This window comes from Bufo gargarizans, chromosome 5, assembly GCF_014858855.1.
Source record: "Bufo gargarizans isolate SCDJY-AF-19 chromosome 5, ASM1485885v1, whole genome shotgun sequence".
Classification (NCBI taxonomy): domain Eukaryota; kingdom Metazoa; phylum Chordata; class Amphibia; order Anura; family Bufonidae; genus Bufo; species Bufo gargarizans.
In genome coordinates, this window is record NC_058084.1 from 343,113,836 (window position 1) to 343,140,958 (window position 27,123).

At 41.5% G+C, this 27,123-nt stretch overlaps 1 protein-coding gene across 1 annotated transcript in view; it reads left to right on the forward strand.

Annotated features, from left to right (window-relative positions):
- Nucleotides 1-27,123, forward strand: part of RFTN1 (raftlin, lipid raft linker 1) — a 340,728-nt gene that overhangs the window by 32,681 nt on the left and 280,924 nt on the right. Inside the window, exon 2 of the mRNA XM_044293566.1 lies at nucleotides 26,528-26,683. Within this exon, the coding sequence (XP_044149501.1) occupies nucleotides 26,539-26,683 (145 nt within the window). The 5' untranslated portion in view covers nucleotides 26,528-26,538. The remainder of the gene's footprint in view (nucleotides 1-26,527; nucleotides 26,684-27,123) is intronic.

Consider the following 27,123-nt stretch of genomic DNA (forward strand, 5'->3'; position numbering starts at 1 on the left):
TTCTATGGGGCAGAGCTGCATCTAGGCCACGTGACCAATGTGATATCAAATGGCCGTGGCACTCACGGAGTGTCGGCCTCTTCCAACGGCTGATCATTGATGGTCCTGGGTGTCAGAACCCCGCCAATCTGATATTGATGACCTTTCCAGAGGATAGGTCATCAATATACCGTAAGTTACTGGATAACCCCTTTAAGACATTTTAAGACTTCTTAGTACTGGAACATGTCTTGTTTTCTTCCTATTTAGGCCCATGCACTTAGTCAGAAAAGGGACTGTTGGCAAGTTGGGGTCTGCTATTTAGGGTAGATCGTCCAAGTAGGTATGTGGGACAGTGGTGTGGGTGGAATTCAGGGCTGCACTGTTCCCTCCCTATCATTACAGATGAGCTATGCTAAGTTCCCACCTTGCGCTGGCTCAGAAAAAGTGAGCGCAGGGCAGGAGCTCAGCATAGCACACTGCCCCCCTGCTAAAGCTTGGCGTAGCACATCTATGCCTGGCTTTAGGAGAGCAGTGCTAGTACAAACAAGCGCAGCGATGGACTACGAAACTCCTGCCTGTACAGTACTTCCATACACAGCAGTGTACCGGAGTACGGATTGCAAAGCGCTGTAGACACCTGCCTATATCACACTCAGCACAGGTGGAAGTCTTCCAGGTTAGGAGAAGAACAGAATTTGGGGACAGCAGAACAATACTGGCAATCCGTGACTGTCCCACTGAATATGATGTAATAAAAATAATCTCTTAAAATACTTGGCACTTAGTACAATTTTTATTTTTAAGAGCCAATTGGTCTACATCACAGGTGATTGACATAGAAGAAATTATCAATATTTTGTCACTTCAGCTCTACCTAAAGCCATTGATTTTAATAGGCAAATGTATTGGAGGGACATGCAGCATAGCATAGTCTGCTATGCTACTCCACCTCAAAAAAATAAAACCATTTCCATTTATTGGAGATCATGGATATGCATAAGGCCATAACACGCTGCCTCTTTGTTGTCTTGCTATCTATCCCTTAGTATAGTTTTTTACTTCTCCTGATGCCTGTAAAATGTGTATATATGTTGATTTGATATGTACAGTACACTTTGTATGCTTTCACGTATGTGACAGCCATTAGAAAAAGGGAATAGTTAAAACTTCACTTTTGACTTATTTAAAACATAGTTCATAATTTAGTGAGTAAAGCATATGCACAGGCAATCCGGATATGCTTAAAATGAAAGGGTTGAAGCTAGGGAGCCATATCATTGCCTCCTACTATTACCCGACTCATGGACCATGTATGATCCTGAGTTAGTGAACTGCTTTGAAGATGCATTTAGGTCCTACTAGTACCAGGGTCTGTCAGGTTGGGTTTAGAAACTTGAGCCGGTTGGGGTTTGCTTTTCTAATGCAGAGTGATCCACTATGTTTGTGGTAAGGGCAGTTTCTAGTGTTCAGTGTTCTCGTTAAGATTAGTACAGACCTCAACCATGATACTGCTCGGACCCTACCTACAATCTTAGTCATGTCTCAAGACCTTTGACAAGGTCAGGCATTGACTTATAGGATAGCTGCATTACAATCTGATGGCATTAGAGGCAGAGCTTTTATTTGCATCCCTTTCTTCACAGAATTCCAGGGGAGCATTGCCTGGCCTATAAGACTCCTCATGCCGTTTTAGGCGCTTTCCATAAGCAGAAATAATTTCCCCCAAATCCTGACCTAGGCCTCTCACCCAGTGGACCAGTACTCTCTGCTCTGCACTGATAAGGGGCAATCACCCCAAAACATCTGTCTGCAGATGAAGTGCTGGCTTAATTATTGTCCAAGTCATGTCTAAAGCCCTGTTTAAAAGGTCAAACATTGACTTATAGGATAGCTGTCTTACATGTGGTGGCATTAGAGGCAGAGCTTGTTAAGAGCTCATTTGCACACCCTTTTCCCAGAATTCCAGAGGACTGTTGCCTGGCCTGTAAGACTCCTCTCACCATTTAAAGCACTTTCCATAATATGATCTTGTATTCCTCATACCTACAACCGTTTTATTTTAAGCAGATCTGAATTGACAAAAAACACAGGCTCGGACCACATTTTTTTAGTGTCTCCACATTATGAAGCCACGGTTTGATTGGTACTATTATAGGGTGCATATGACTTTTTGATCGCTTGGTATTACACTTTTTGTGATGTAAGGTGCCAAAAAATGTTTTTGATACTTTTTTTTGTTTTTTTTACGGTGTTCACCTCAGGGGTTAGGTCATGTGATATTTTTATACAGCAGGTTCTTACGGACGTGGCGATACCTAATATGTATACTTTCTTTATTTACTTTTTTGCGGGATGAGGTGACTGTTAGATTGGTAATATTTTAGGGGCATATGCCTTTTTGATTGCTTGGTGTTGCACTTTTAGTGATGTAAGGTGGCAAAAAAATGTTTTTTTAGCACAGTTTTTTTTGTTTTTTTTTTGATGGTGTTCATTTGAGGGGTAAGGTCATGTGATATTTTTATAGAGCCGCTCGATACTGACGCGGCGATACCTAATTTGTCTACTTTTCTTTTTTCCCTATTGTTTACAAATAATTTTTACTTTATTTGGGGAAAAGGATGCTTTTTTTTATTTGAAACTTTTAATTTTTTTGTAAAACTTAATTTTTTCAACTTTTTTTACACTTTATTTTTTGTCCCACTCTGGGACTTCAACTTTTAGGGGTCTTATCCCTACAATGTATCACAATACTTCTGTATTGTGATGAACTGGCTGTAAGTGTATTACCAGTGTAATACAGGTAAAACTCAGAAAATTATAATATCGTGCAAAGTTCATTTATTACAGTACTGCAACTTTAAAGGTGAAACTAATATTTAAGATAGACTCATTACATGCAACGTGAGCTATTTCAAGCCTTTATTTGTTATAATTTGGATAATTATGGCTTACAGCTTATGAAAACCCCAAAGTCACAATCTCGGGTACTCTCGAGGGGTATGGATTAATTAGCTGACTAGAGTGGGACACTTTTTGCGCCTAGAATATTGAACCTTTTCACAATATTCTAATTTTAATTTGCATTACTGAAATAAATGAACTTTTGCACCATATTCAAATTTTACACACATCGTACGTGCCGCGGTCAGATCTGGATCGCATCAAGTGTTAATGCCCCGGCATTGGTGATTTCACCGATGTCGGCGCATGCAGCAGGGTCCGGCAATCAGTGACTGCCGGACCCCTGCCGCGGATCTGCGCTGGTCCTTAAGTCACGGACATCTGCGCCGTACATGTACGGCGCAGGTCCTTAAGGGGTTAAAGAAACTCCCCAGTTTATTATTATGGACCCGGTCAGAGCTGAGACGACTTCTAGGTATAGAGGAAAGCTAGCCAGTGTCCGTTTTTCCCAAGGACCTTCCTTCTCAAAGTTGCTGCAGGGAGCCCTATTCAATCATCTGGTAGCATCTTGCTGCTGTGTGAACAGGTAATATTTTAATGTATCTGTATGATGGGCCCCCAAAATAAATTCTAGGCACCCCAGTCCGACACTGACTATACGCATAGTATGCTCTACTCACTAAATTATGAATTGAGTCAAGTAAAAGTGACACTCTAATCTGTGATTCCTTCCGCTTTAAGGGCTCATGCACATGAACGTATTTTCTTTCCGTGTCCGTTATGTTTTTTTGGCGGACCGTATACCAAACCATTTATTTTAATGGGTCCGCAAAAAAAAACAGAAGTTACTCCGTATGCATTTCGTTTCCATATTTCCATATTTCCGTTCCGCAAAAAAATAGAACATGTCCTATTATTGTCCGCAATACGAACATGGATAGTACTGTTCTATTAGGGGCCAGCTGTTCCGTTCCGCAAAATATGGAATGCACACTGACGTCATCCGTATTTTTTGCGGATCCGTTTTTTTGCGGACCGCAAAATACAAACCGGATTCCCAAAAAGTTGGGACACTATACAAATCGTGAATAAAAACTGAATGCAATGATGTGGAGGTGCCAACTTCTAATATTTTATTCAGAATAGAACATAAATCACGGAACAAAAGTTTAAACTGAGAAAATGTACCATTTTAAGGGAAAAATATGTTGAATCAGAATTTCATGGTGTCAACAAATCCCCAAAAAGTTGGGACAAGGCCATTTTCACCACTGTGTGGCATCTCCCCTTCTTCTTACAACACTCAACAGACGTCTGGGGACTGAGGAGACCAGTTTCTCAAGTTTAGAAATAGGAATGCTCTCCCATTCTTGTCTAATACAGGCCTCTAACTGTTCAATCGTCTTGGGCCTTCTTTGTTGCACCTTCCTCTTTATGATGCGCCAAATGTTCTCTATAGGTGAAAGATCTGGACTGCAGACTGGCCATTTCAGTACCCGGATCCTTCTCCTACGCAGCCATGATGTTGTGATTGATGCAGAATGTGGTCTGGCAATATCTTGTTGAAAAATGCAAGGTCTTCCCTGAAAGAGATGACGTCTGGATGGGAGCATATGTTGTTCTAGAACCTGAATATATTTTTTTGCATTGATGGTGCCTTTCCAGACATGCAAGCTGCCCATGCCACACGCACTCATGCAACCCCATACCATCAGAGATGCAGGCTTCTGAACTGAGCGTTGATAACAACTTGGGTTGTCCTTGTCCTCTTTGGTCTGGATGACATGGCGTCCCAGATTTCCAAAAAGAACTTCGAATCATGACTCGTCTGACCACAGAACAGTCTTCCATTTTGCCACACTCCATTTTAATTGATCCCTGGCCCAGTGAAAACGCCTGAGCTTGTGGATCTTGCTTAGAAATGGCTTCTTTGCACTGTAGAGTTTCAGCTGGCAACGGCGGATGGCACGGTGGATTGTGTTCACTGACCATGGTTTCTGGAAGTATTCCTGAGCCCATTCTGTGATTTCCTTTACAGTAGCATTCCTGTTTGTGGTGCAGTGTCGTTTAAGGGCCCGGAGATCACAGGCATCCAGTATGGTTTTATGGCCTTGACCCTTACGCACAGAGATTGTTTCAGATTCTCTGAATCTTCGGATGATGTTATGCACAGTTGATGATGATAGATGTAAAGTCTTTGCAATTTTTCGCTGGGTAACACCCTTCTGATATTGCTCCACTATCTTTCTGCGCAACATTGTGGGAATTGGTGATCCTCTACCCATCTTGGCTTCTGAGAGACACTCTGAGAAGCTCTCTTTATACCCAATCATGTTGCCAATTGACCTAATCAGTGTTAATTGGCCTTCCAGCTCTTCGCTATGCTCAAATTTACTTTTTCCAGCCTCTTATTGCTACGTGTCCCAACTTTTTGGGGATTTGTTGACACCGTGAAAATTTGAATCAACGTATTTTTCCTTTAAAATGATACATTTACTCGGATTAAACGTTTGATCTGTCATCTACGTTCTATTACAAATAAAATATTGACATTTGCCATCTCCACATCATTGCATTCAGTTTTTATTCACAATTTGTTTAGTGTCCCAACTTTTTTGGAATCCGGTTTGTACATACGGTCGTGTGCATGAGGCCTTACACATGTGATCAGCTAAAATGACCTTGGTGTTTACTTGAATTTATTTCAGCAGACCTTGGAGGTGAACCATATTTTTACTCAGTAATTGAGAACATAAACAGTATATGTGTCTGAGTTCACTATTTTTTACATCCATCTACTGGAATCCCAAAAGGTTTGTGTTGTGTGACCTTGGAAATTGTTAGGGTCTGACTTTGTGAACTGGTGGGGGTCTCTTGAAGTGCCTCTTATCTCAGCATTCCTTTTACAGGGTGTCATATTTCACTCGCATGCCAGTGAAAACAAGAAGGGAAAAATAAAAGATAAATCAGCGTAACATGTAAAAACATCAGTGGTTTGACCCCACCATACTATTAGTCTTCTCTAGACCAAGTTAAAAAATAATAAAATAGTTTATTAGTCAATAAAAGAATTCCCTCAAATTCAGGTTACCACATCTTCCATATTTAGAATTTAATCATAATTATTCAAAACTCTATGTATTTCTTTCCTTCCTATATTCATGGATGTGAAGATAAATTTTTAATAGCATAAAGCGCTTATGCAGTTCTTCAGCCGTTGTGGAACTGGCAGGGAATGCTGGGGAGTCACTTCAAGGATAAGTTCATATTTAGACACCTCACCCTAAGGCTTCTTTCACACGAGCGTGTCCGGATAAGGTCTGGATGCGTTGCGGCAAACCCGCGCGAGTAGGTACACAATTGCAGTCAGTTTTAAAAAACTGCAGTCGTGATGAAAAACTGAATGTGGTACCCAGACCCGAACTTCTTCACAGAAAATAATAGCATTCTGAATACAGAATGCATAGTACAATAGCGCTGGGGGGGGGGGTTAAAAAAAATTATAATAATTTAACTCTCCTTAATCCACTTGTTCGCGTAGCCGGCATCTCTTCTGGCTTCTTTCTTCAGGACCTGGGTAAAGGACCTGTGATGACGTCACTGCACTCATCACATGGTCCATCACATGATCCATCACCATGGTGATGGATCATGTGACGGACCATGTGATGAGCGTAGTGAAGTCATTAAAGGTCCTATTCCTCAAAGAAGAAGACAGCCCTATTGTACTATGCATTCTGTATTCAGAATGCTATTATTTTCCATTATAACCATGTTATAAGGGAAAATAATAATGATCGGGTCTCCATCCCGATCGTCTCCTAGCAACCGTGTGTGATAATCGCACCGCATCCGCACTTGCTTGCGGATGCTTGCGATTTTCACGCAGCCCTTTTCACTTCTATGGGGACTGCGTTGCGTGAAAAACGCACAAAATAGAGCTTTCTGCGATTGTCATGCAACGCACAAGTGATGCGTGAAAATCGCCGCTCATGTGCACAGCCCCATAGAAATGAATGGGTCCGGATTCAGTGCGGGTGCAATGCGTTCACCTCACGCATTGCACCTGCGCGGAAAACTCGCCCGTGTGAAAGAGGGCTAAGGGGGCATTTCCATGACTATATTTTCAGTCCGCATCTGATCGGCATTTCATGCAGATCACACCTGGAGCCATTCATTTTTATGGGGCCGCAAAAGATGCGGATAGGAGACTGATATCATTCGTGTTTTATCCGCAACCGTGCCGGAGAGCTTCAAATTTTGCGGACAAGAATTGGTATTTTTTCGATGGTTCCCGCAAAAATTGCTGTATGCACACAGATCACATCCATAATTTGACAATCCACAATTTGCAGACTGCAAAACAGATATGGTCATTTGAATGCCTCTTGAGGCCTCTTTCACACTGCGTTGTCCGGATCCGGCGTGTACTCCACTTGCCGGAATTACACGCCGGATCCGGAAAAACGCAAGTGTACTGAAAGCATTTGAAGACGGATCCGTCTTCAAAATGCTTTCAGTGTTACTATGGCAGCCAGGACGCTATTAAAGTCCTGGTTGCCATAGTAGGAGCGGGGAGCTGGGGAGCGGTATACTTACCGTCCGTGCAGCTCCTGGGGCGCTCCATGCGCATGGATGACGTGCCATGCGATGACGTCATCCATGTGCGTGGGGCGCCCTGACGTCACTCTGAAGCGCCCCGGGAGCCGCACGGATGGTAAGTATGCTGCTCCCCGCTACACTTTACCATGGCTGCCAGGACTTTAGCATCCCGGCAGCCATGGTAACCATTCAGAAAAAGCTAAACGTCGTATCCGGCAATGCGCCGAAACGACGTTTAGCTTAAGGCCGGATCCGGATCAATGCCTTTCAATGGGCATTCATTCTGGATCCGGTCTTGCGGCAAATCGTCAGTTTTTTTGGCCGGAGCAAAAAGCGCAGCATGCTGCAGTATTTTCTCCGGCCAAAAAACGTTCCGTTCCGGAACTGAAGACATCCTGATGCATCCTGAACGGATTTCACTCCATTCAGAATGCATTAGGATAATTCTGATCAGGATTCTTCCGGCATAGAGCCCCGACGACGGAACTCTATGCCGGAAGACAAGAACGCAGGTGTGAAAGAGCCCTAAGTTAGGCTACTTTCACACTCGCGTATTGGTCGGATCCGTCATGGATCTGCAAAAACGGATCCATTCCAATAATACAACCGCATGCATCCGTCATGAACGGATCCGTTTGTATTATCTGTAACATAGCCAAGACTGATCCGTCATGAATTCCATTGAAAGTCAATGGGGGGCGGATCAGTTTTCTATTGTGCCAGATTGTGTCAGAGAAAATGGATTTGTTCCCATTGACTTACACTGTGTGCCAGGACAAATCCGTTTGGCTCAGTTTCGTCAAGCGCACAGAAATACTATGCAGGCAGCGTTTTGGTGTCCGCCTCCAGAGCGGAATGGAGACGGATCGGAGACAAACTGATGCATTCTGAGCGGATCCTTTTCCATTCAGAATGTATTAGGCAAAACTGATCTGTTTTGGACCGCTTGTGAGAGCCCTGAACGGATCTCACAAACAGAAAGCCAAAACGCCAGTGTGAAAGTAGCCTAATACTTCTGACTTAGACATTTGAGCTGTCAATAGTCATTCCTAAGGCTCCTTTCACACTAGCGTTCGCTGGTCCGCTCGTGAGCTCCGTTTGAAGGAGCTCACGAGCGGACCCGAACGCAGCCGTCCAGCCCTGATGCAGTCTGAATGGAGCGGATCCGCTCAGACTGCATCAGTCTGGCGGCGTTCAGCCTCCGCTCCGCTCGCCTCCGCACGGACAGGCGGACAGCTGAACGCTGCTTGCACAATGTGGCTCAATCTTCAAGCGGATCCGTCCCCCATTGACTTTACATTGAAAGTCTGGACGGATCCGTCCGAGGCTATTTTCACACTTGGCTTTTTTTTTGCCATTTGAATGCAGACGGATCCGTTCTGAACGGAGCCACCGTCTGCATTATTATGCGCGGATCCGTTCAGAACGGATCCGCCCGAACGCTAGTGTGAAAGTAGCCTTAGTATGTTTTACCGTATTCTTATTTCTAGTATGCTTTATTATTTTTTATACGTGCTGGTATTTTATAGAGTATACATTTTGGGGATAGATTTCCCAGGGCGGATTGCAATGCACTGTATCCCCATCTACATAAAGACGGGCTAGGTGTACCGGATATCCTCCGCTATTACAAAGCAAATCTTATAGATCAAGCTAAGGAATGGCTGTTGGTGGAGTCAGCTTTCATGGTGAAGAACTCGCTCCTTAGCTTACTGGCTGCACATTCTATGAGTCAGATCTCCGGACTCCCCTCTCTTTTGGCCATGCGCGCAACCATCGTGACTTGGTGTACCTGCACTCAACAAACGATGGCTATGGCTCTGTAACCTTTCTCTCCATAATCCTGTACTTACACTATTAACGGATGGGAGGTGCGGTGGGTAGATTAACTTTTAATAGGCACTACTTGCTCCATCAGATAGACTTGACACATTGTTGTGCCACTTCTCTTTTCCGTGGATCACTGGTTTTGTTTGCTTACTACTTATAGACATTGCGTTGTTATGAACGTATTGTTCTATGCATGGTCCAGCTGTGTTCTGTTCAGCTACGTGCTGTACTTCCTTCTTCTGCATACCTGCATTTCGCTGCATGATTTCATGGTAATAAAAAAATGTATCAAATAAAAATCTGAAAGTTAAAAAATGTTATACAGAATACATGTCTATCCTTTTATAGTTAGTGTCATGATTAGAGATGAGGGAATGTTACGAATCAATTTGCTCATCTTTAGTCATAACCTAGTATATTTCTCTCTGTGTTGGATATATGTTTCACGTCTGTGTATACTGCTTACGTTATATCCTATATAGATATATATATTACGTTATAATGATCATTTGGGGCCTACTTGAGTTACTAAAACAGATTGACTAATGGTAGTAGTGAATAATAGTAGTAAATAAACTCTTTTAAATGACAGATTCAGCCCTGTTCCTTCGTGGTTTAGGCTAGCTCTACACGAGGACATGTGTCGCGCGACACATAGGGCACAATTACACTGCAACATGTGTCATGCAACAATTTTTATAATGATAGTCTATGGTGTCGCACTACGACATGCTGCGACTGTAGCAGAAAAATCAGTTTCGAATGGATTTTTTTGCTGTTGCAGTCGCAGCATGTCACAGTGCGACACCATAGACTATCATTATAAAAATTGTCACGCGACACATGTTGCAGTGTAATTGTGCCCTATGTGTCGCTTGACACGTCGTTGTGTAGACCTAGCCTAATCCCACAAAATATATTACTTTGCATTAATTAGGGCATTTAAATGAAGTATCATTGCAATATATGTGCAATAAATATACAGTTTTTTTTTTTTTAAGTACATTTTCCTATCTGCTAGCGCCCCCTGAAGTTTATCCCTTTTCCTGCTTTCAGAGGTGGACTAACTTGCCCAGTAGCTTCCCTCAGTGCTGGCATACTCATCTCATAATGAAGCAGTTCAGACGCCTTTCATTCATCCCTACTACTAAATTAATAGACATATATAGCTATATCTCACTCTATACAGTGCGAAAAGAAATTGTGGAGCCATTACAAACCATATGTATCTCTGTGGCTATATTTGAGGGACTATTTTCTATGCATGGGAAGAAGGGGTTAACAAGAGCTAATGCTTCCTGGGAGATGCAGATGCTTGATGAGCTACTGCCCTCCCTTAAAAAGGGAAGAAAGTCCTCCAGATAAGCAAGTAAAAAATCCAATGTTCTTTATTTTTTTATCAGCTTATCCACTACATAGTGAGGTGGTATTCAGAATCTCAGAACTTATTGTGAGATTTTTTATTTTTTTTGCTTGTGCTTTAAATGTTCTTTGGGATTTGCATTTCTACTGCTCTGTAAAGTGACATTAGTTCAATTTGGTCCCATCAGAGATTGACATTTTAAAACCTTCTGATAAAGGCAGGATGGATAAGGATTTGCATTGTATTTACTATATCGACCAAAGAAATCAAAGTTAAAAAAGGAAGAAATCCCTTATCTGACATGTCACACATTGCTCTTTTGATGGCTAAGGAATGAACTCGGTGACAAACCGTCAAGTAGTGATCGCTTTACCTGGCATACATAGAATATCTGTGATTTGTACTCCGTCTGACTATACAACACTGTTCAATTAGAGAGAATAATACAGTGCCATCTACAACGTGATGAGCTTAGTTGCTTACATCCAGCATCCAAGGTGGATCTTGGCCATAGGGCTTATTGACCGGATGGCCATATGATGTCTATGGCCAAAACAGAGAGTACAAGGATGTTGAGAGTGCTGGTATTAGTGCAAGTAAAACATCATATTTTCATGAAAAGGGAAATAATACGAAATCACGACATTGCATTAGAGTTCTTTAAATAAAAACTCTATGAATAGAACAGAACATAATCCTAGCTCAATTTGACCCAGCATGAATATGAAGCGTATTATTTAAATGCACAGAACCAAAATGTTATACATTAGTGCAGATTCCCCATCAGCAGTGAATTCTGTTTCTTTTGAGGGTATAAGGGACAATGGGAAACTCATTTTCTTTTCATACTGCCTTCATATTGAGAAATACCCAAAGTGTTATCCCCTCTTGCTGTTTGGTTAATTGAATGGGTGCATTCGGTGCCGTGAGATGTCCCACCCAGAGTGTCGATAGCCCTGAATCAATAAGATACCAGGCAATAAAATTTGATATGAGCAGATGGTGACACAAAAGGAGCAGGGGGAAATGTCAGGATGGTTAAAGGTGAAACTCACAGCAAAAAATAATTTATCTGGAACACAAGAAGACTATGAATTTCTTTCCCTTTGATCCCAACATCTCATTTAGTGGCAGAGGATTTGGAATTTGTATATGAAAGTGGGTTAAAGATCTTAATTAGGAAAAGATGAATGTTATACAGTATATTTAAATGAGAAATATCTGCTACTCTGCTTTTCTTGGTGATCCCATTAAAGGTTTAAAGGTGATGCCGGAATATCCAATCTTCTCATTAAGATTTGGCTTGCTGTTTTAATTTTCATTTCATCTTTGAGAAAATATCAAAAAGCTTTTAATCTTTGCAGCTTTCAAATAGTTTAAGGTGCAGCATGGAACAACTATAGTGACAGAAAAAAAGCAGGAAAACCTACAATATAGAATTTAGAAAAAAAGGTAGCTTTATTTTAATGAGTTTGTTTTATGGATAAAGAAAGAGCAAACCTTAGGAAATTATATTTCCTTAAAGGAATTACCACAGGGGTTTTCTAGTATTTTGATATTGATGGCCTGTGCACAGGATTGGTCATCAATCTCAGATTCGGAAGGCTCAGACACCCTACTTTCCCCACCAGTCGGCTGTTTGGGAGTGGCTATGGACCTACACTGTTCCATCCTTGGTGTAGTAGATGGAGCACTGCTACCACCAAAAGAGGGAAACAGGTGGTTGTGTAATATGCAGCCAAAAAATAAAATAAAAACAATATATTAATAAATGCCTAAAAATACAAAGACTGTTTTTTTATATCACATAAAGGCATTCACTTCAATGGGAGCAGTGCTGCAGTAACCAGAACCATCTGCTACACAATGGATGGAGGTAGCTCCGATGTCTACAACTAGTTCCTGCGCTAATCAGTGAGGGTGCAGGGTGTCGGACATTCAGTGATCAGGTATTAATGACCTATGCTGAGGATAATGTAGTTTTGGTGTGGTGTCCCTTATATTTCTATAATAATAGTATAATAGGAATAAAACTATAATAATTTTAATGAATATAGCGCAATCATATTCTACAGTGCTTGACTATTTCATAGAGTACATGTATTAGAAGACAGAGTAGCACACTTATTACAAATTCAAACAAGAGGAAGAGTTGGACTGAGATTTTAAGGAATAATGGTGATAAAAGGACAGGAGTGAATTCAGGGAATGAGATACGCCTGTCTAAAAAATATATTATTTTAGGGTAGTCTTATATCTGTGGATGTTGGGAACTAATCTGATTGTCCAGTGTATGACATTCCAGAGAACTGGTGCAGCATGAGAAAAGGCTTGGAGAGAGAAGTGAGAGATTTGGATTATGGAGGATGTAAATCTTAAGCCTCCTGTACACGAACGTGTGCGCCCCATGGCCGCAGTGCGGTTGGGCTGCAATGCACGAACACAGACCATGGGGCAGCCGCAGCAGACCTATTCACTTTAATGGGTCCGCAATCCGGCCGTTCCGCAAAAATATAGGACATGTTCTATCATTTTGCGGAACGGAAGTACGGGACAAAACCCCATGGAAGCACTCCGTAGTGCTTCCGTAGGGTTCCGTGCTTCCGTTCCGCACCATTCCGCATCTCCGGATTTGCAGACCCATTCAAGTGAATGGGTCCTCATCCGTGATTCGGAATGCCCATGGAACGACGCCCCTGTATTGCGGATCTGCAAATGCGGTCCGCAATACGGCAACGGGCAGCACACGTTCGTGTGCAGGAGGCCTTAGATTGTTGTCAGAACTTATAGCATGGGTGGAGTGGTACAGATGAGTGAGGAGATGTGGGGAGGTGTAGTATTTTGGAGAGATTTGTGGGTTCAAGTAAATACCAATTTGATATGAAGCATGGGAATGATGTAGTATTTACAAGTGCTTGTGGTTGCTACTAGAATAAGGACGGTCTTTGTACATTTTTTAAATAGACCAAAAGCAATTGAGGTGAGTAAAACAACTCTCCAAAAGACCACCTCCCTGAGAAGACCAACCCTTTTGCAGACCAGGTTTCCTATGACATATCTTCAGTTTCACCATATATTATGCATACTGGCCATCTTCTTTGGAAGTGTTTTATGTGTCTCTGGCTTTTGAATCTCTGAAAAAGGAGCCTTCTGATTTATCACATGTTATCTACTCTATGTACAGCTGTGCAAACAGGATAAGGGCTGTGTTAGGCTACATGCACACGACAGTGAAAAGAAAAGTCAGTTAAAAACTGACATTTTTAACACTTTTTTTCACTGATTCCTTTCTGAGAAACGGATGTTAAAAATTGACCCATTCAATTGTATGGGGGCAATCTGTCAGTGAAAAACGGAGAAGATAGAGCATGTTCTATTTTTTTACGTCCGTTTTTCACTGACAGTCAAAAAAACTGCCATGTGAATAACCCCATAGACTATCATTGGTCTTAAAATGGACGTGTGATGGCCATTAAAAAATTGTACATAACATGTCCGTTTTTCACTGTCGTCAATCAGCTGCTGAATTATATTGGCAATTATTAGGAATGAGTGTTTCTATGAACGTTCGTTCCTGATAATTGCCCTAAAAGTTGTGCAGTATAATAGGGCCCTGCCAAAAAATATCCCTCACTATTATGCTTGATGTAAAATGTATTTTAGTTATTTTACGCACTTATATAGAGCTGCTATATTACGCAATTACGCAGTGCTTTACAGACATTAGCATCAAGCTGTCCCCAAAGGAGCTCTTATTAGGAACCACTGAAACTCTAAGCAGCTGAGCCCCATTGAGTCCCAAGCAATAGAAGGTTGAAAAAGATCATAGGAGTATATAAGTGTTTAAAGTAGTTAAAGTGTCATAATTGTTTGCACACATTAGTATGAAACTTTGTAATTAATCTTACTAGAGGAAAGAGGTATGTTTTCTATCCTTCAGCAGAATATATATCTGCTTACCGTGCCTTCTGACTTCGTGTAAGTGTTGAGACTAGGGTTGCACCGGGTATTGAATTCTCGATACCCAGTCAGTACTTTTGTACTGGTATTGATTCGATACCGGGATTTGCTTACTGGGCAGCCTAGTATCACAGAACATAGATGTCGGGTGCCACCTATGTGATTCTGCCGCGACCACCCGTCTCCTGTTTCTGTATTAAATGTAAATTATCTTCATTGGTGGCAAAGTGCCCCCCTCCAGTATTAAAAACATTGGTGGCGCAGTGCGCCCCCCCCCCACCACTCGGGTATTAAAGTCATTGGTGGCAGTGGCCACAGGGTCCCATCTCCTCCTCTTCATTGGTGGTGTAGTGGCAGTTCTGATCGGAGCCCCAGCAGAGTAATCGCGGGACTCTGATCGATTACCATGGCAGCCAGGACGCTACTGAAGCCCTGACTACCACGGTAATCTCCCTGCTGCTGTGTGCACAGAGCAGCAGGGAGAGTGTAAAGTCCAATTCACCCTAATACAGCTTTATTAGGGTGAATAGGACAAGGGATCAAAGATCCCAGGTTCTAGCTCCTAAGGGGGGGAAATAGTTATTGAATAAAAAGTAAAAATATATATATATTTTTTTTTAACACCAAAATATTATGTATAAATCACCCCCTTTCCCAATTTTACATATAAAATATATAAACGATAAATAAACATTACATATCGCCACATCCGAAAAGTCCAAACTATTAAAATATTTTAAAAAATCTCCTATGCGGTGAACGCTGTAACAGAAAAAAAACGAAAAATCTTTTTTAGTCACTCTGTCCCGCCAAAAAATAGAATAGCACTGTTCGATTATGGGCCGGACGTTCCATAAAATGCAGAATGCACGCAGCTTTTTTGGTGTTTTATTTTCTTTGCGTGGTATCGAGTATCGCAATATTTTTTTATGGTATCGAAAGCTTTTCAAAATTTTGGTATCCTGACAACCCTACCTGGGATCCCTGCCGATCAGCTATTTGTGAAGGCACTGGCGCATGCAATAAAGACTTGGCCTTCTCGTAGCCTACCCTATCCCAAGTAATGTCACATTCATTGGTCACATGGCCTAGGTGCAGCTCAGGCCCATTGAAGTGAATTGGGCTGACCTGCAATACCAAGCACAACCACTATATAATTGAGAGAGCTGTGCTTGGTGAGGTGAGAGAAGGCTGTGCGTTACTGGGGGCGCTGGTGCCTTCTCAAACAAATGATCGGCAGGGGTCCTATTATAGAAACGTCTTTTCTTGTCCGCAAAATAGACAAGAATAGGACATGTTCTATCTTTTTTGCGGGGCCACGGAATGGAGCAACCGTGTGCTGTCTGCATCTTTTGAGCCCTGTTGAAATGAATGGGTCCGCGTCCAATCTGCAAAATTGTAGAACGGATGCAGACCCATTCATCCAGCCAATTTTATCCTTTAGAGTCCAGCAGCTAGTCCTGGTTGACTTCCCCATATCAGTGTGCTTACAGAGATGGCTGTCAGTCACCAAGTGGCACCGCACAATGCACTGAATAAACTGGGAATGAACAGGAACCAAAAATGAAAAAAATGACAAGTCACACTGAATCTTTGCCCACGCACCTAAATATAAATCTGTTCAGCTCCCCTGCTCTACAATATGCTGCCTGCAGATCAAAAAATATGTTACAAAAATATATCTGTAAAGCCCTAAAGCAATTCACTGCACAATGTCACATAGGCTACAAAACAATGATCCTTTGCTTGAGGTGAGAAATTTTTCAAAGATCCCATGTCGGTCTTCTAGCAAATAAAATTCACAAATTGATGTGCAATTGGAATTTAGCGCAAAAATGTGTTCCTTGGTGACTGGAGGTTAGCAGGGTGGGGGATGCAACCTCCTGATGCCCCAGAGATTTGCTATAATGTCTGTAGAACTGGCAGATCTATGCAATCTCATAGATTCGCATTTCTTGAAGACCCCCAGAAGATGCTGCAGATTTATTAACAGTCTTAATTTGCCGCATCTTAATTAAATTCAAATTAGGAACTAGCAGCGAAGCCCCCGGACAGATATGCTGGTGGAAAATAATCAATACGTGCTTCTACAAAATAGATGGCTACTGTAGTGTCTATAGAAGTCTGCTAATAATACTTACGCACAATTACAGTAAAAGCCATTTGCTTCCCTTTAAGTGCATGTTGACATCCTAGCCGAGGTTTTGCTATTGTTTTTAAAAACTGACAAGAAAATTTGTTTCCATATCAATTTCATGGTAACATTAAACAAATCCACTGCACCAAAATTAGATCTAAAATATGCCCATTACTACTCTGAAACAGATCATCTAAAATTGGCCCAATAGGCAGTTTGTCATTGGGATTATTTTCGTATAGAAAGCCGGAATTACAGATCATTGGTGTCCGCATTCAGCTTGTTTTTGAGATGGACAATATGTTCCCATGCAGATACTGGAAAAGTAGACGGCGCCTTTCTTGAAAGAATTGGGACCATTGAAAACCCATCATAAAAACGATCACAGAGCCTTTTTGTTCACAATGGCGTAACACAACTGAAAGTAAAGCCGCCAATGTGTTGATGACTGTGGCTGCTCGTGTCTGTCCTGCAGGGTACCTGTCAGATACGGCAGCAGCAGGCTAGAGACGGGAGAAGAAAGGACAGGGAGGGAGAGCAATTTCAGCTGGGAACATTGTAATTTGCTGTAGCTGAAAATCAGGGAAACTGTTAAAATAATCACAGCTAGAGCTGGCTATGCATGTTCTTTCACACGGTTTTTATATTTTCAGCAGAGAAACATTCTGGAAGCAGTGATTTCCTTACAGATAAGCATTTCAAATGAAAATGCATGAGACGCCTAATGCATTCAATGATAATGGCAGGGATAATATTGTTTAGTGTATTCATTGTAAGTCTATAGCGATAATCTCATAAAGTATTAAGATAATACATAAACTCAGATTACAGATTACTAGGCAAAACCTTAAATGACAGCTTTCATTTTCTAAATTAATCCTAAACCGGTCCATTATTATATGCCAACAAAGAAAAGAACATATCAGTAATTAAGGGCTAAAAAAAAACACTTTAACATATAGAAACATACAGGAATTGATTGGCTTCATCGGATAATTAGGTTTTCTAGTCTTATTGACACCTGGCTGGAAGGATTTACCTAAGCTGTGTAAAGCCCTAAGTGACTACTTCCATCAATAACCGGAAAATAATTCTAAGTACATGTATTTTACAACAATAACTTTCCACTTTGGCTGGGGAGGGTTTCTGTAATATGCAAGTCCTAGGGACTGCCAGGCCCTTAACCTTATCTTCATAGTTCATGCCTTTAAGTGATGTAAGGAAAAGGCCTTTCAGGAGTTCTTCAAATTTCCATTGTTGCAGCACCAATGCCTTAAGCTACCTTTACATAAGGCGATGATCGGTACGATTTAGCGACAAACAAGTAGTTTCTTGGTGTACTGAACGTTTCAACAATGACCGATCATTTCTCACAAAATCTTAATTTCGATCGCATATTCCATCCTTTCTAAACAGGGGTAAACTGGGAACTTAAAGTGGCCCTGGAAAAAAACTAAAGGTGGACCCAGATACCACAGTGCAGTAAAGCACAAAATACTGCCTAAATGTATTAATGCTGAGAGTATCAGATCTTTTTAGTACCTGGCTTTGGGCCAAGAGGAGGGTTTAGGCCAGGGCTGGTCAACCTGCGGCTCTCCAGCTGTTGTAAAACTACAACTCCCACCATGCTCTGCTGTAGGCTGATAGCAGTAGGCAGATTGGGCATGTTGAGAGTTGTAGTTTTGCAACAGCTGGAGAGCCACAAGTTGGCCATCCCTGGTTTAAGCGGTCCCCTTGGCATCCACCCACCGGAAAATTTCCCTGTAGGGTCTATGGCCAGTCCGCCCTATTTGTAAAGCAGACAGACAGACTGTTTGTGCAGCGAAAGATTTCTGTTTACATGTATGAAATTGTTAAGTCCAACAATGATTTTTGTGCCCACACATACGATCGAACCAACGAGAAATCTACACTATCATTCATTGATTTTACATTGCTTGATAATCGTGCAGTTTCCCTCGATTTAACAATAATTTACACAGTAATTGGCTCGTGTAAAGGTACCTTTAGTATTTCTTATTTCTAATTTATCTGATATCATGGATGTTAAAGCGGTTGTCCTGTTAGATCAGCCAGTGTCCATTTTTCTTTTAGTGGAATATGGACGTCCAAGAAAAGATTTCTTGAGGACCATTGGAGTTGGTGCCATTGTAATACCAGATTTCTCCTGCAGTGGCCACTGTTAGAAGAAGTGACAGGTCAAGGGCCATGTATGAGTTGACCAGAACAGAGCTCCAAGAGACTGGACAAAACTTTAATTTGTCTGCTTACCCATGTTTCCATAAAAGGGGTTGTCTGACCTACTGCCCAAAACAGTTGTTCAGTCAAGGTGCTGGATGTCAGACCCAGTGCCCCCCCTCTGCTTCCCTGTGATCTCCTATTGATGACCTATCCTATAGATAGGGCATCAAAATCTAAGTAATGGAAATCTGCTTTAGGAAATAAACTAAGTAATACTCCCCTTACCAGTCCCCTAACGCTCCAAAACCAAAGCGACCCTGGTCCCACATTGGTCTTTGTACTTTTTGCTCTATTTCAACACTGAAATGTAAGTGCTCAGTCAGCAGACATATATGTTTGTATTGACAAGGACCAAAAAGTACCTAGATCAATGGTGGACCCAGGAAGCATCATAACAGGAACGGCAGTAGATCAATGAGGTATTATTTATTTTATTATGTAAAACTATTTTTTAATTGATGTGGCCAGAAAACCCTTTAGATTCTGATTCAAAACGCAAAAAAACAACAGAAAAAGTAGTCTTCTTGACTATAAAAAAAACACATTTAAACCAAGACTGTATAATTCTACCATCTACTTTTATATATTTTGCTTCTGCTCTAACGTGTTTTTCTCTATAGATCAATGCTCTGAACAAAAACTATGGTTAGTACTGGAGTTGCAATAATAAGCTACATACAGCCAAATGTATAACATTACAACTTCATAGCTGAAGAACAGTTATATGCCCTTATGATTAACAAATCTGCCATGTAAAGTAAACACATGAAAGGATTCAATTCTTTCCCGTAAACCATCTCCAGAATCCTCTACGCCAAGTCCTTAGGCAACTTTGAGTGAAAACTACACCCTTTCCCTCAGCTGTATTATCACATCATTTGGCATAGAATGCCTATATATTGTGAACTCCCAGTTCTTATGTCAAAAGTTCAAGTGAAACCTGGGTGTGCACTCTCTGGATGGCGTCATACGGAGGATGACAAATGGCCAACTCCTTACTTGATGATGTAGTATGACAGAAACTGCATAATAATTTTAACTGTTAGGGTAATTTCAGACAATTGTGTTCTGTGCGGAAATCACGTTCCGTATAGGAGCGCAAATTCCTGTTATGGACACTGCTCCTTTCACAGGACCGACAGCAGTCCTCTCTATTATGTAAGCACGCCATAGCGGTCAAGACTGTGTATTTCAGAACAGCTCTGAGAGTGGACAGTGGGAAAATAGGGGGCAGTAGAAAAATAAAAAAGTGTACTGGAGTAATCTGTATTACTGCGTCTCTTCCGGGTGTACTCGATGACGTCATCGCCGAGCAAGGGTCCGCCTCTCAGTGCTCCTGCGCCGACTGAATACCGTTACGGCGCAGGCGCGAGATCTTGATAGCAGACAGGGCTAGCCAGAGGACTATCCCGTTCCCTGGCCCTGTCAATCAACATGCAGAGGGGGCGTCTTTAGGATAGGAGGATGCGGCTGCTACCAGCAAGTGCCGCCCTACTTGCTGGTAGCAAGGTAATTTGCATATTTTAAAAGTACGTTTTTAACACAATCTACTGAACTGAAATGATTAATTAGATTATGTATGCATAAATTGCAGTATAGGGATTATAAGAAAACAAAAAAAAAAACGGTTTAGTAGGGTGACAGAAGCCCTTTAAGATAACATCTAAAGGTGGATTTACACGGGCCGACAGAGCAGCCGATGTCCTACAGAATCATTGTTTCTGGGCAGCAGATCACTGTTTAGATAGCACGATCTGCTGCCCAGAAGCCAAGATCGGTGGTGCCTGCATGAATTACAGGATCAACCGATGAACGAGCATTTCACTTGTTCATCGGAGGCACATTTACTTGGCCAGATTGTTGGGAACGACCATTTGCAGAAACAGTCGTTCCCAATAATCTGCCGATTCTCGGGCCATGTAAATGCACTTACTGAGGTAAATAATGTGCTGCCTAGTTTACATGAAGGTTTTGTAACACCTATATGTTTACATTACTGTAGCCGATTCAGACAGCTGTATATTTTGTCAGTGCTATCTATGTATACAACAGACCGCACACAGACCGGTAAATAGTGCAGTTTCTACAAAACTAAGGGCACACACTGCTTTGGTGGCAGCCAGAAAATGTATGTCAGACCTGTATTCTAAAATATTTCTCCATTCCTCAGCATGCTTTTTGAAAAATTAATATTTTTGCTCTTCCTGCCTGTAAAGCGTGCAAGCTCTTCCCGGTGTGATGCTAGAGAGGAGCTCCACAGAGCAATGTCTACTCATATGTGCTCCCCCTGAGAGAACAGAGAACCTGCAGTTGCATCCCCCTCCTCCTTGTATTCTACTTACTGTATTACTGTGGGTATTGAGGGGACTCTCAACTAGGGTTGTCACGATACCACAATTTTGATTAGATTTCGATACCATAAAAAAGTATTGTGATACTCGATACCATTCGATACCACGCAAAAAAAATAAAACACCAAAAAAGCCGTATGCCTTCTGCATTTTATGGAACATCCCGCCCATAATCAAACAGTCCTATCCTATTTTTGGGGGGGACAAGGTGACAAAAAAAAGTCAAATCGCTCATTTTTATTATTATTTTTTTTCTGTTGCGGCGTTCAGTACATAGGAGATTTTTATTTTATTTTAATAGTTTGGACTTTTTGGACATGACGATATGTAATATGTTTATTTATTTATTGTTTATATATTTTATATGTAAAATTGGGAGAGGGGGTGATTTATACTTAAAATTTAGGTGTTTTTTTTGTTAGTTTTTTTACTTTTTATTTAATAACCATTTCCCCCCCTTAGGGGCTAGAATCTGGGATCTTTTGATCCCTTGTCCTATTCACCCTAATTGAGCTCTATTAATGGGTGAATAGGACTTTACACTGTCCCTGCTGCCCTGTGCTTTGTGCACACAGCAGCTGGGAGCTTACCATGGCAGCCAGGGCTTCAGAACTGCCACTGCACCACTAATGAGGAGGAAGGGAGGGGACAATGTGGCCACTGCCCCCCAATGATTATAATACTCAGGGGGTTGGGGGGGGGCGCACTGCGCCACCAATGACTTTTTACTGGGGTGGGTGTGGGGCCGCACTGCGCCACAAATACTTGGGGGGGGGGGGTGCGGCACCTGAGGGGATAACTGCCGCTGATTGCAGCTCCCTGTATCTGTATTAATGGGTGAGTTATATTCATTGGTGGAGCAGTGGCCACAGTCCCTCCCCTCCTCTGCCCCTCTTTTCTCATTGGTGGCAGCGGCAGTAGCGGCACAGGGGGAGGGAGAGACTGCTTCCTTCTCCCCTGTGCTGCTGAAGGAACATGGCGCTCGCTGAGCCTAGTATCGGTAAAAAGCAAATCCTGGTATCGAATCAATACCGTTACAAAAGTATTGATCGGGTATCGATAATTAGATACCTGGTGTAACGTAACTCTAGTCCCAGGCGACAGACCCTCACTGATCAGATACTAATGACCTATCCAGGCTGCAATCTCTAGTTGCTTTTCCCTTGGAGCATGTGGACAACTAATGGAGAGTCATATTTCCTTGTTATATCTGGACATGGATCGTCCTTGCTAGGGTATCAGTGATTGCTATCCTACAACTTGCTTCTGTTCTCTCTTTTCCCTTGTTTGTGTGAGAACATGGGGAAGTAGGAAAGGGTAATGAGAGCTTACTTCTGTAGTTTGCTTCATAATTTCATTTTCTTCACTTTATCTTGAGATGTGGTTCTGTTTGTCATGTAATCTCTGATTATCTGTATTATCTTCTGTGAAATATAACAAAATTGTACTTGAGATATTGGTTTGTAAACATTTTGTAAAAATAATAAAAACTGTTTTAAAAGAAACCAATAGGATAATCTATTTGTCCTTCTCACAAGAGGGTATCCTTGGTACATTTGAGTCTTTTTACATGGGCACATTTTTGGGACAATTCATAAGATTTTGGTAACAAATATTTGTACAAATGCTTCTGCTTTTTTTCCCCTGTAAATGTACCACTAATCACCCAGCATCACCTTGTGCAAACAGAGATGGGCTAGCTATAAAAATTACCGTATTTTTCGGAAAGGGGGGAAAAATTGCAGTGCGTCTTATAGTGCAAATGCTAATGACTGCTTCCATTATGGAAGCGGTCATTAGTATGCAGGAGGCACAGGGCGCAGTGAGTGAAGTGCTGCACTGGCTGTACTCGCCACTGTCTCGTCTTCTGGACCTCACTCTGCACTGTGTCCTGACTGCTCAGAGCATCAGGACGTAGTGCATATAGGAAATCACTATGACAGTGCTGTGTAACATCAAGTCACAGTGCAGCACAGGCCGGAAGACGACCAGGGAGCGGTGAGTGCAGGAAGAGTGCGCGGTCCAGAGCAGGAGAGATAAGTTAATTAATTTATTTTGTCTAATTGATCTTGGATGGGGGTCTGATGGAGCTTGGAGGTCTGATCTGAGGTCTAATGGGGGTCTGGTTTGAGGAGGAATGGGGGTCTGATATAGAGGGCTGATGGAGCTTGATCTGATCTGAGGTCTAATGGGGGTCTGGTCTGAGAAGGAATGGGGGTCTAATACAGAGGTCTGATGGAGCTTGGGGGTTTGATCTGAGGTCTGTGGTCCGGTACATCTTATAGTCCGATAAATACAGTAATCATAGTAGTGATCATTCATCCCCATACATAGGGGATTATCTACTGTCAGCACAGTAAATGCATCTGAATGATTGGTCAATGATTGGGCCCATTAGTATCATATCAACAATATTCTTCACTAGAAAAGTTAGAGATATTTTTGTTCAAGTGAACTCTATGTAGTAGGTAAAGGAAAGTCTAAATAGTTGTAGCATCTGGAACTGCCATCATTCATATCATGTACGTTGTACACTTTGTATAAATTAGCTTGGACTGTTGTATCATTACTGCAACTAATACTGACATGCACATCATCCATCACTGTGTTCTCCTAACACTTCATTATGAATTATTTCACTGTAACTGTTAATATTTGTTGCATGCTTATAATGTTTCTGTTCTCACATCTGGGATCTTTTAGGTGTGGTCTACAGTTACAAACATTAAATTACGTTCACATTGGCATGAGAAAAAAGGGCAAGTGATTGTCTACTCCTTTTGGAATGTTCAGACATTGGTGGTGGTGTTTCCTCACCTCAGAAATTTATGCTTCACTGCGAAATCACATACTTTTTTTTTCTACTCTATCTAAAACACTGATAATTAGGATTACTTAGAAACTAAAATCGTATCCTTTCCAAGCGCTACCTGATATTTATTCCTTTATGTTTTTGGCATCCTTTGTATTTACCTACATTGCATATAGCGCACTCACCAAATGCATGTGTCTTTCTGATACTTGTGTTGTCCATCTATATGCTGTATTATGGAATTATTCTCTATAGCTCTAGTTGGACTTGGGGAATTCATGGGCTAAGTTCACAAACGTTCATCTGAATATCCATTTTGTAATACTATATGGCTCGCTGGCTGCAACCCCACAGCAAAATCAGCTTCTTAGCCATGGATGCATGGAAGACCTAGACAGCTCCCATATTAAATGGTGTCGCCTGTGATAAAACTATCCCTTTTGAGCACGCTAAACTGATAAAAGCACTAGGTAGGGACTGGGGGAAACAATACAAACAGTCCTTTTTTAGAGCTTTTCTCATCAGTAGTAGTGTAAATATGAACGTTTATTCTTCCAGGTTCTGCTCCTGTAAGTGCACTGAGCTGCTTCACAACCCCTCCTCTCTGCTCTGGGCGACATCTGCAGTGGTCTCCTGATTGGATGCTATAGCTGTCACTCAGAGCAGAGGGGAAGGGCTATGAAGCAGCTCAATGCAGAGAGCACTCCCCAGTGAAGCTTCAGCTACAGCGCACTTGCAGGAGCAGAACCTTGAAGAATAAAAGTTCATATTTATACATATCCTGATAATAAAAGCTCCACAAACAGTATATTTGTATAGGTCTGCCAAGCCCCTACCTAGTGCTGTTAGAAGTTATCATGGCCAAAGCTCAACCCTGCTTTCAGACCCCCTTTTAGACCCTGTTCTCAATTTGCAGTATTTGGACACATGTAAATGTGTTTAAAAAAGTAAAATAATTTTTACTGTATCAGTCACATCACCTGGCCTTGAAGGGGTTCTCTGGGCCTGTTCCTAAAAAGCCTCTTTCTGTTGACCTGTGGAGAGGATAGAAGATATTTTGAGCAGTACTTACCCTTCTATCACTCTGTCCATTCCACAATCCCGTCTGTCACGTGACAGCGAGTAACGGCTAAGGGCTCTGACGTTGGGGGTGGATGTGCTTCTATTTTTTTCCTATTCGGCTACATCTACATTATGCAGCAGAACAGGAAGAAAGCGAGCACATCCGGTCGCGACATCAGAAGAAGAACCCACAGCCTTTTGACTGGTCATGTGATCCCAGCTGTGAAGCGATGGAAGTAAGTACTGCTCAAAGTGTCTTCTCTCCACAGGTTAGCTGGAAGATGCATTTAAGGGTCCAGGGAACCCCTTTAACTAAGAAATCTCTTAGTATGTTCAATTTTTGATTGTACTAGTTCTCATAGATATCTCAGGCTGTTCCAAAGTGACAGCATTTGGAACTGTTTGGTAAGAAACTTTGTTGGTTACCACACTATACGTTATACACTGTTAAATTCTTTGGTTTTTACAAGCGATTTGTTGTTGCAAAAGCTTTTGTAAGATTTTCTTGCCTATGAAGTCTACTGGATATGTCACTGCAAAAAAGTTGTGTTTGTAGGGCATTGTAGACCATCCCGTCAGACAGCATGTAAGAACTAGCTGTGCCATTTTTTTGTAAATCTAAAATACAATAAAGTATAATCTTAACATTTTAATATAGAATATAAGGATAGGCCATCAGTATTAGATTGGTAGGAGTTCTACTCTTAGCATGCTGTAGTGGCGGCAGTGCAGGGTAATTACAGCTGTAATTTCCCTGCATTACCACTGCTATGTAAATGGTATAGGACAGGTCTTTTTTTTTTTACGGACTGGAAACACTGACGCGGATGACAAACGATGCATTAGCCGAGTTTTCCAAGGACCCATTAAAAGTCAATAGGTCCGCAGAAAATCACAGAAAACGGAACAACGGACATGGGACACAACAACGGTCGTGTGCATGAGGCCTTAATCTGTTTCCAGGAAAGCTTAGTATGTGCCTAATGTTTGACGCTCAACCTTTGAGATCAGTAGATCAGAAGATGTTGTGTCCTGTAGTACAAATGACGTTTGTTAATTATAAGCCAGTTCCTCTTTAGGGCTGCTTTGGGAAATCTGGAACTATTAGTTTTCAATTCTGGTTTCTAGTTTTTGTCACAAGAGTTGTGAACTTTACATCACAAAAACAAGCGCTTAGCAACGATACTTACTTTTTTATTATCGTGATTCGTAAAGGATTAAAGTTGCTATTAAATATATCTTTTTTTTATTACTATGGATTGATTTATAAATATTTTTCATTTTAGCACCTGATACAATGGGCTGTGGATTAAATAAGTTTGAGAAATTTGACGAGAAAAGACCAGGAAACATATATTCAACGTTGAAGCGACCACATGTTGAAACCAAGATAGATGTGTCTTATGAGTACCGTTATGTGGACTTTACGACAATCGTCCAAGGTAAGCCGATGTTCATTCTTCAAAATTCATTGGAGTCCTACATAGTAACGCTTTTAGGTGTCCACCTCAGCTTAGGGTTTGTTCATATCCGCGTTGGCGGGTCCTTTTGGGGCCTCCATTGCAGATTGTGTCAAAAACATCAGAAAAAGGTCCTGCTTGTAGAGCGGCACCCCAAAAGGGAACAGACCTCATTGTAGTCAGTGGGGTTCATTCACCAACATTCAGTTACAGTTATTTTCGTTTAGCTCCTATAATGGAGCAGAATGATGGAAATAACTGGGATTGATGTGAACAAGCCCTTAGCATTCTGAAAAATGTGTAACAGCACTAAGTAGCTATTATTTTTGGAAAATGTGCAAAAAATATAACCAGCATTTTCTGATGTAGACTTCCTCCATGTTTAAAAAAAAATTGACATTTGTTAAAAACCTGGAAGTACA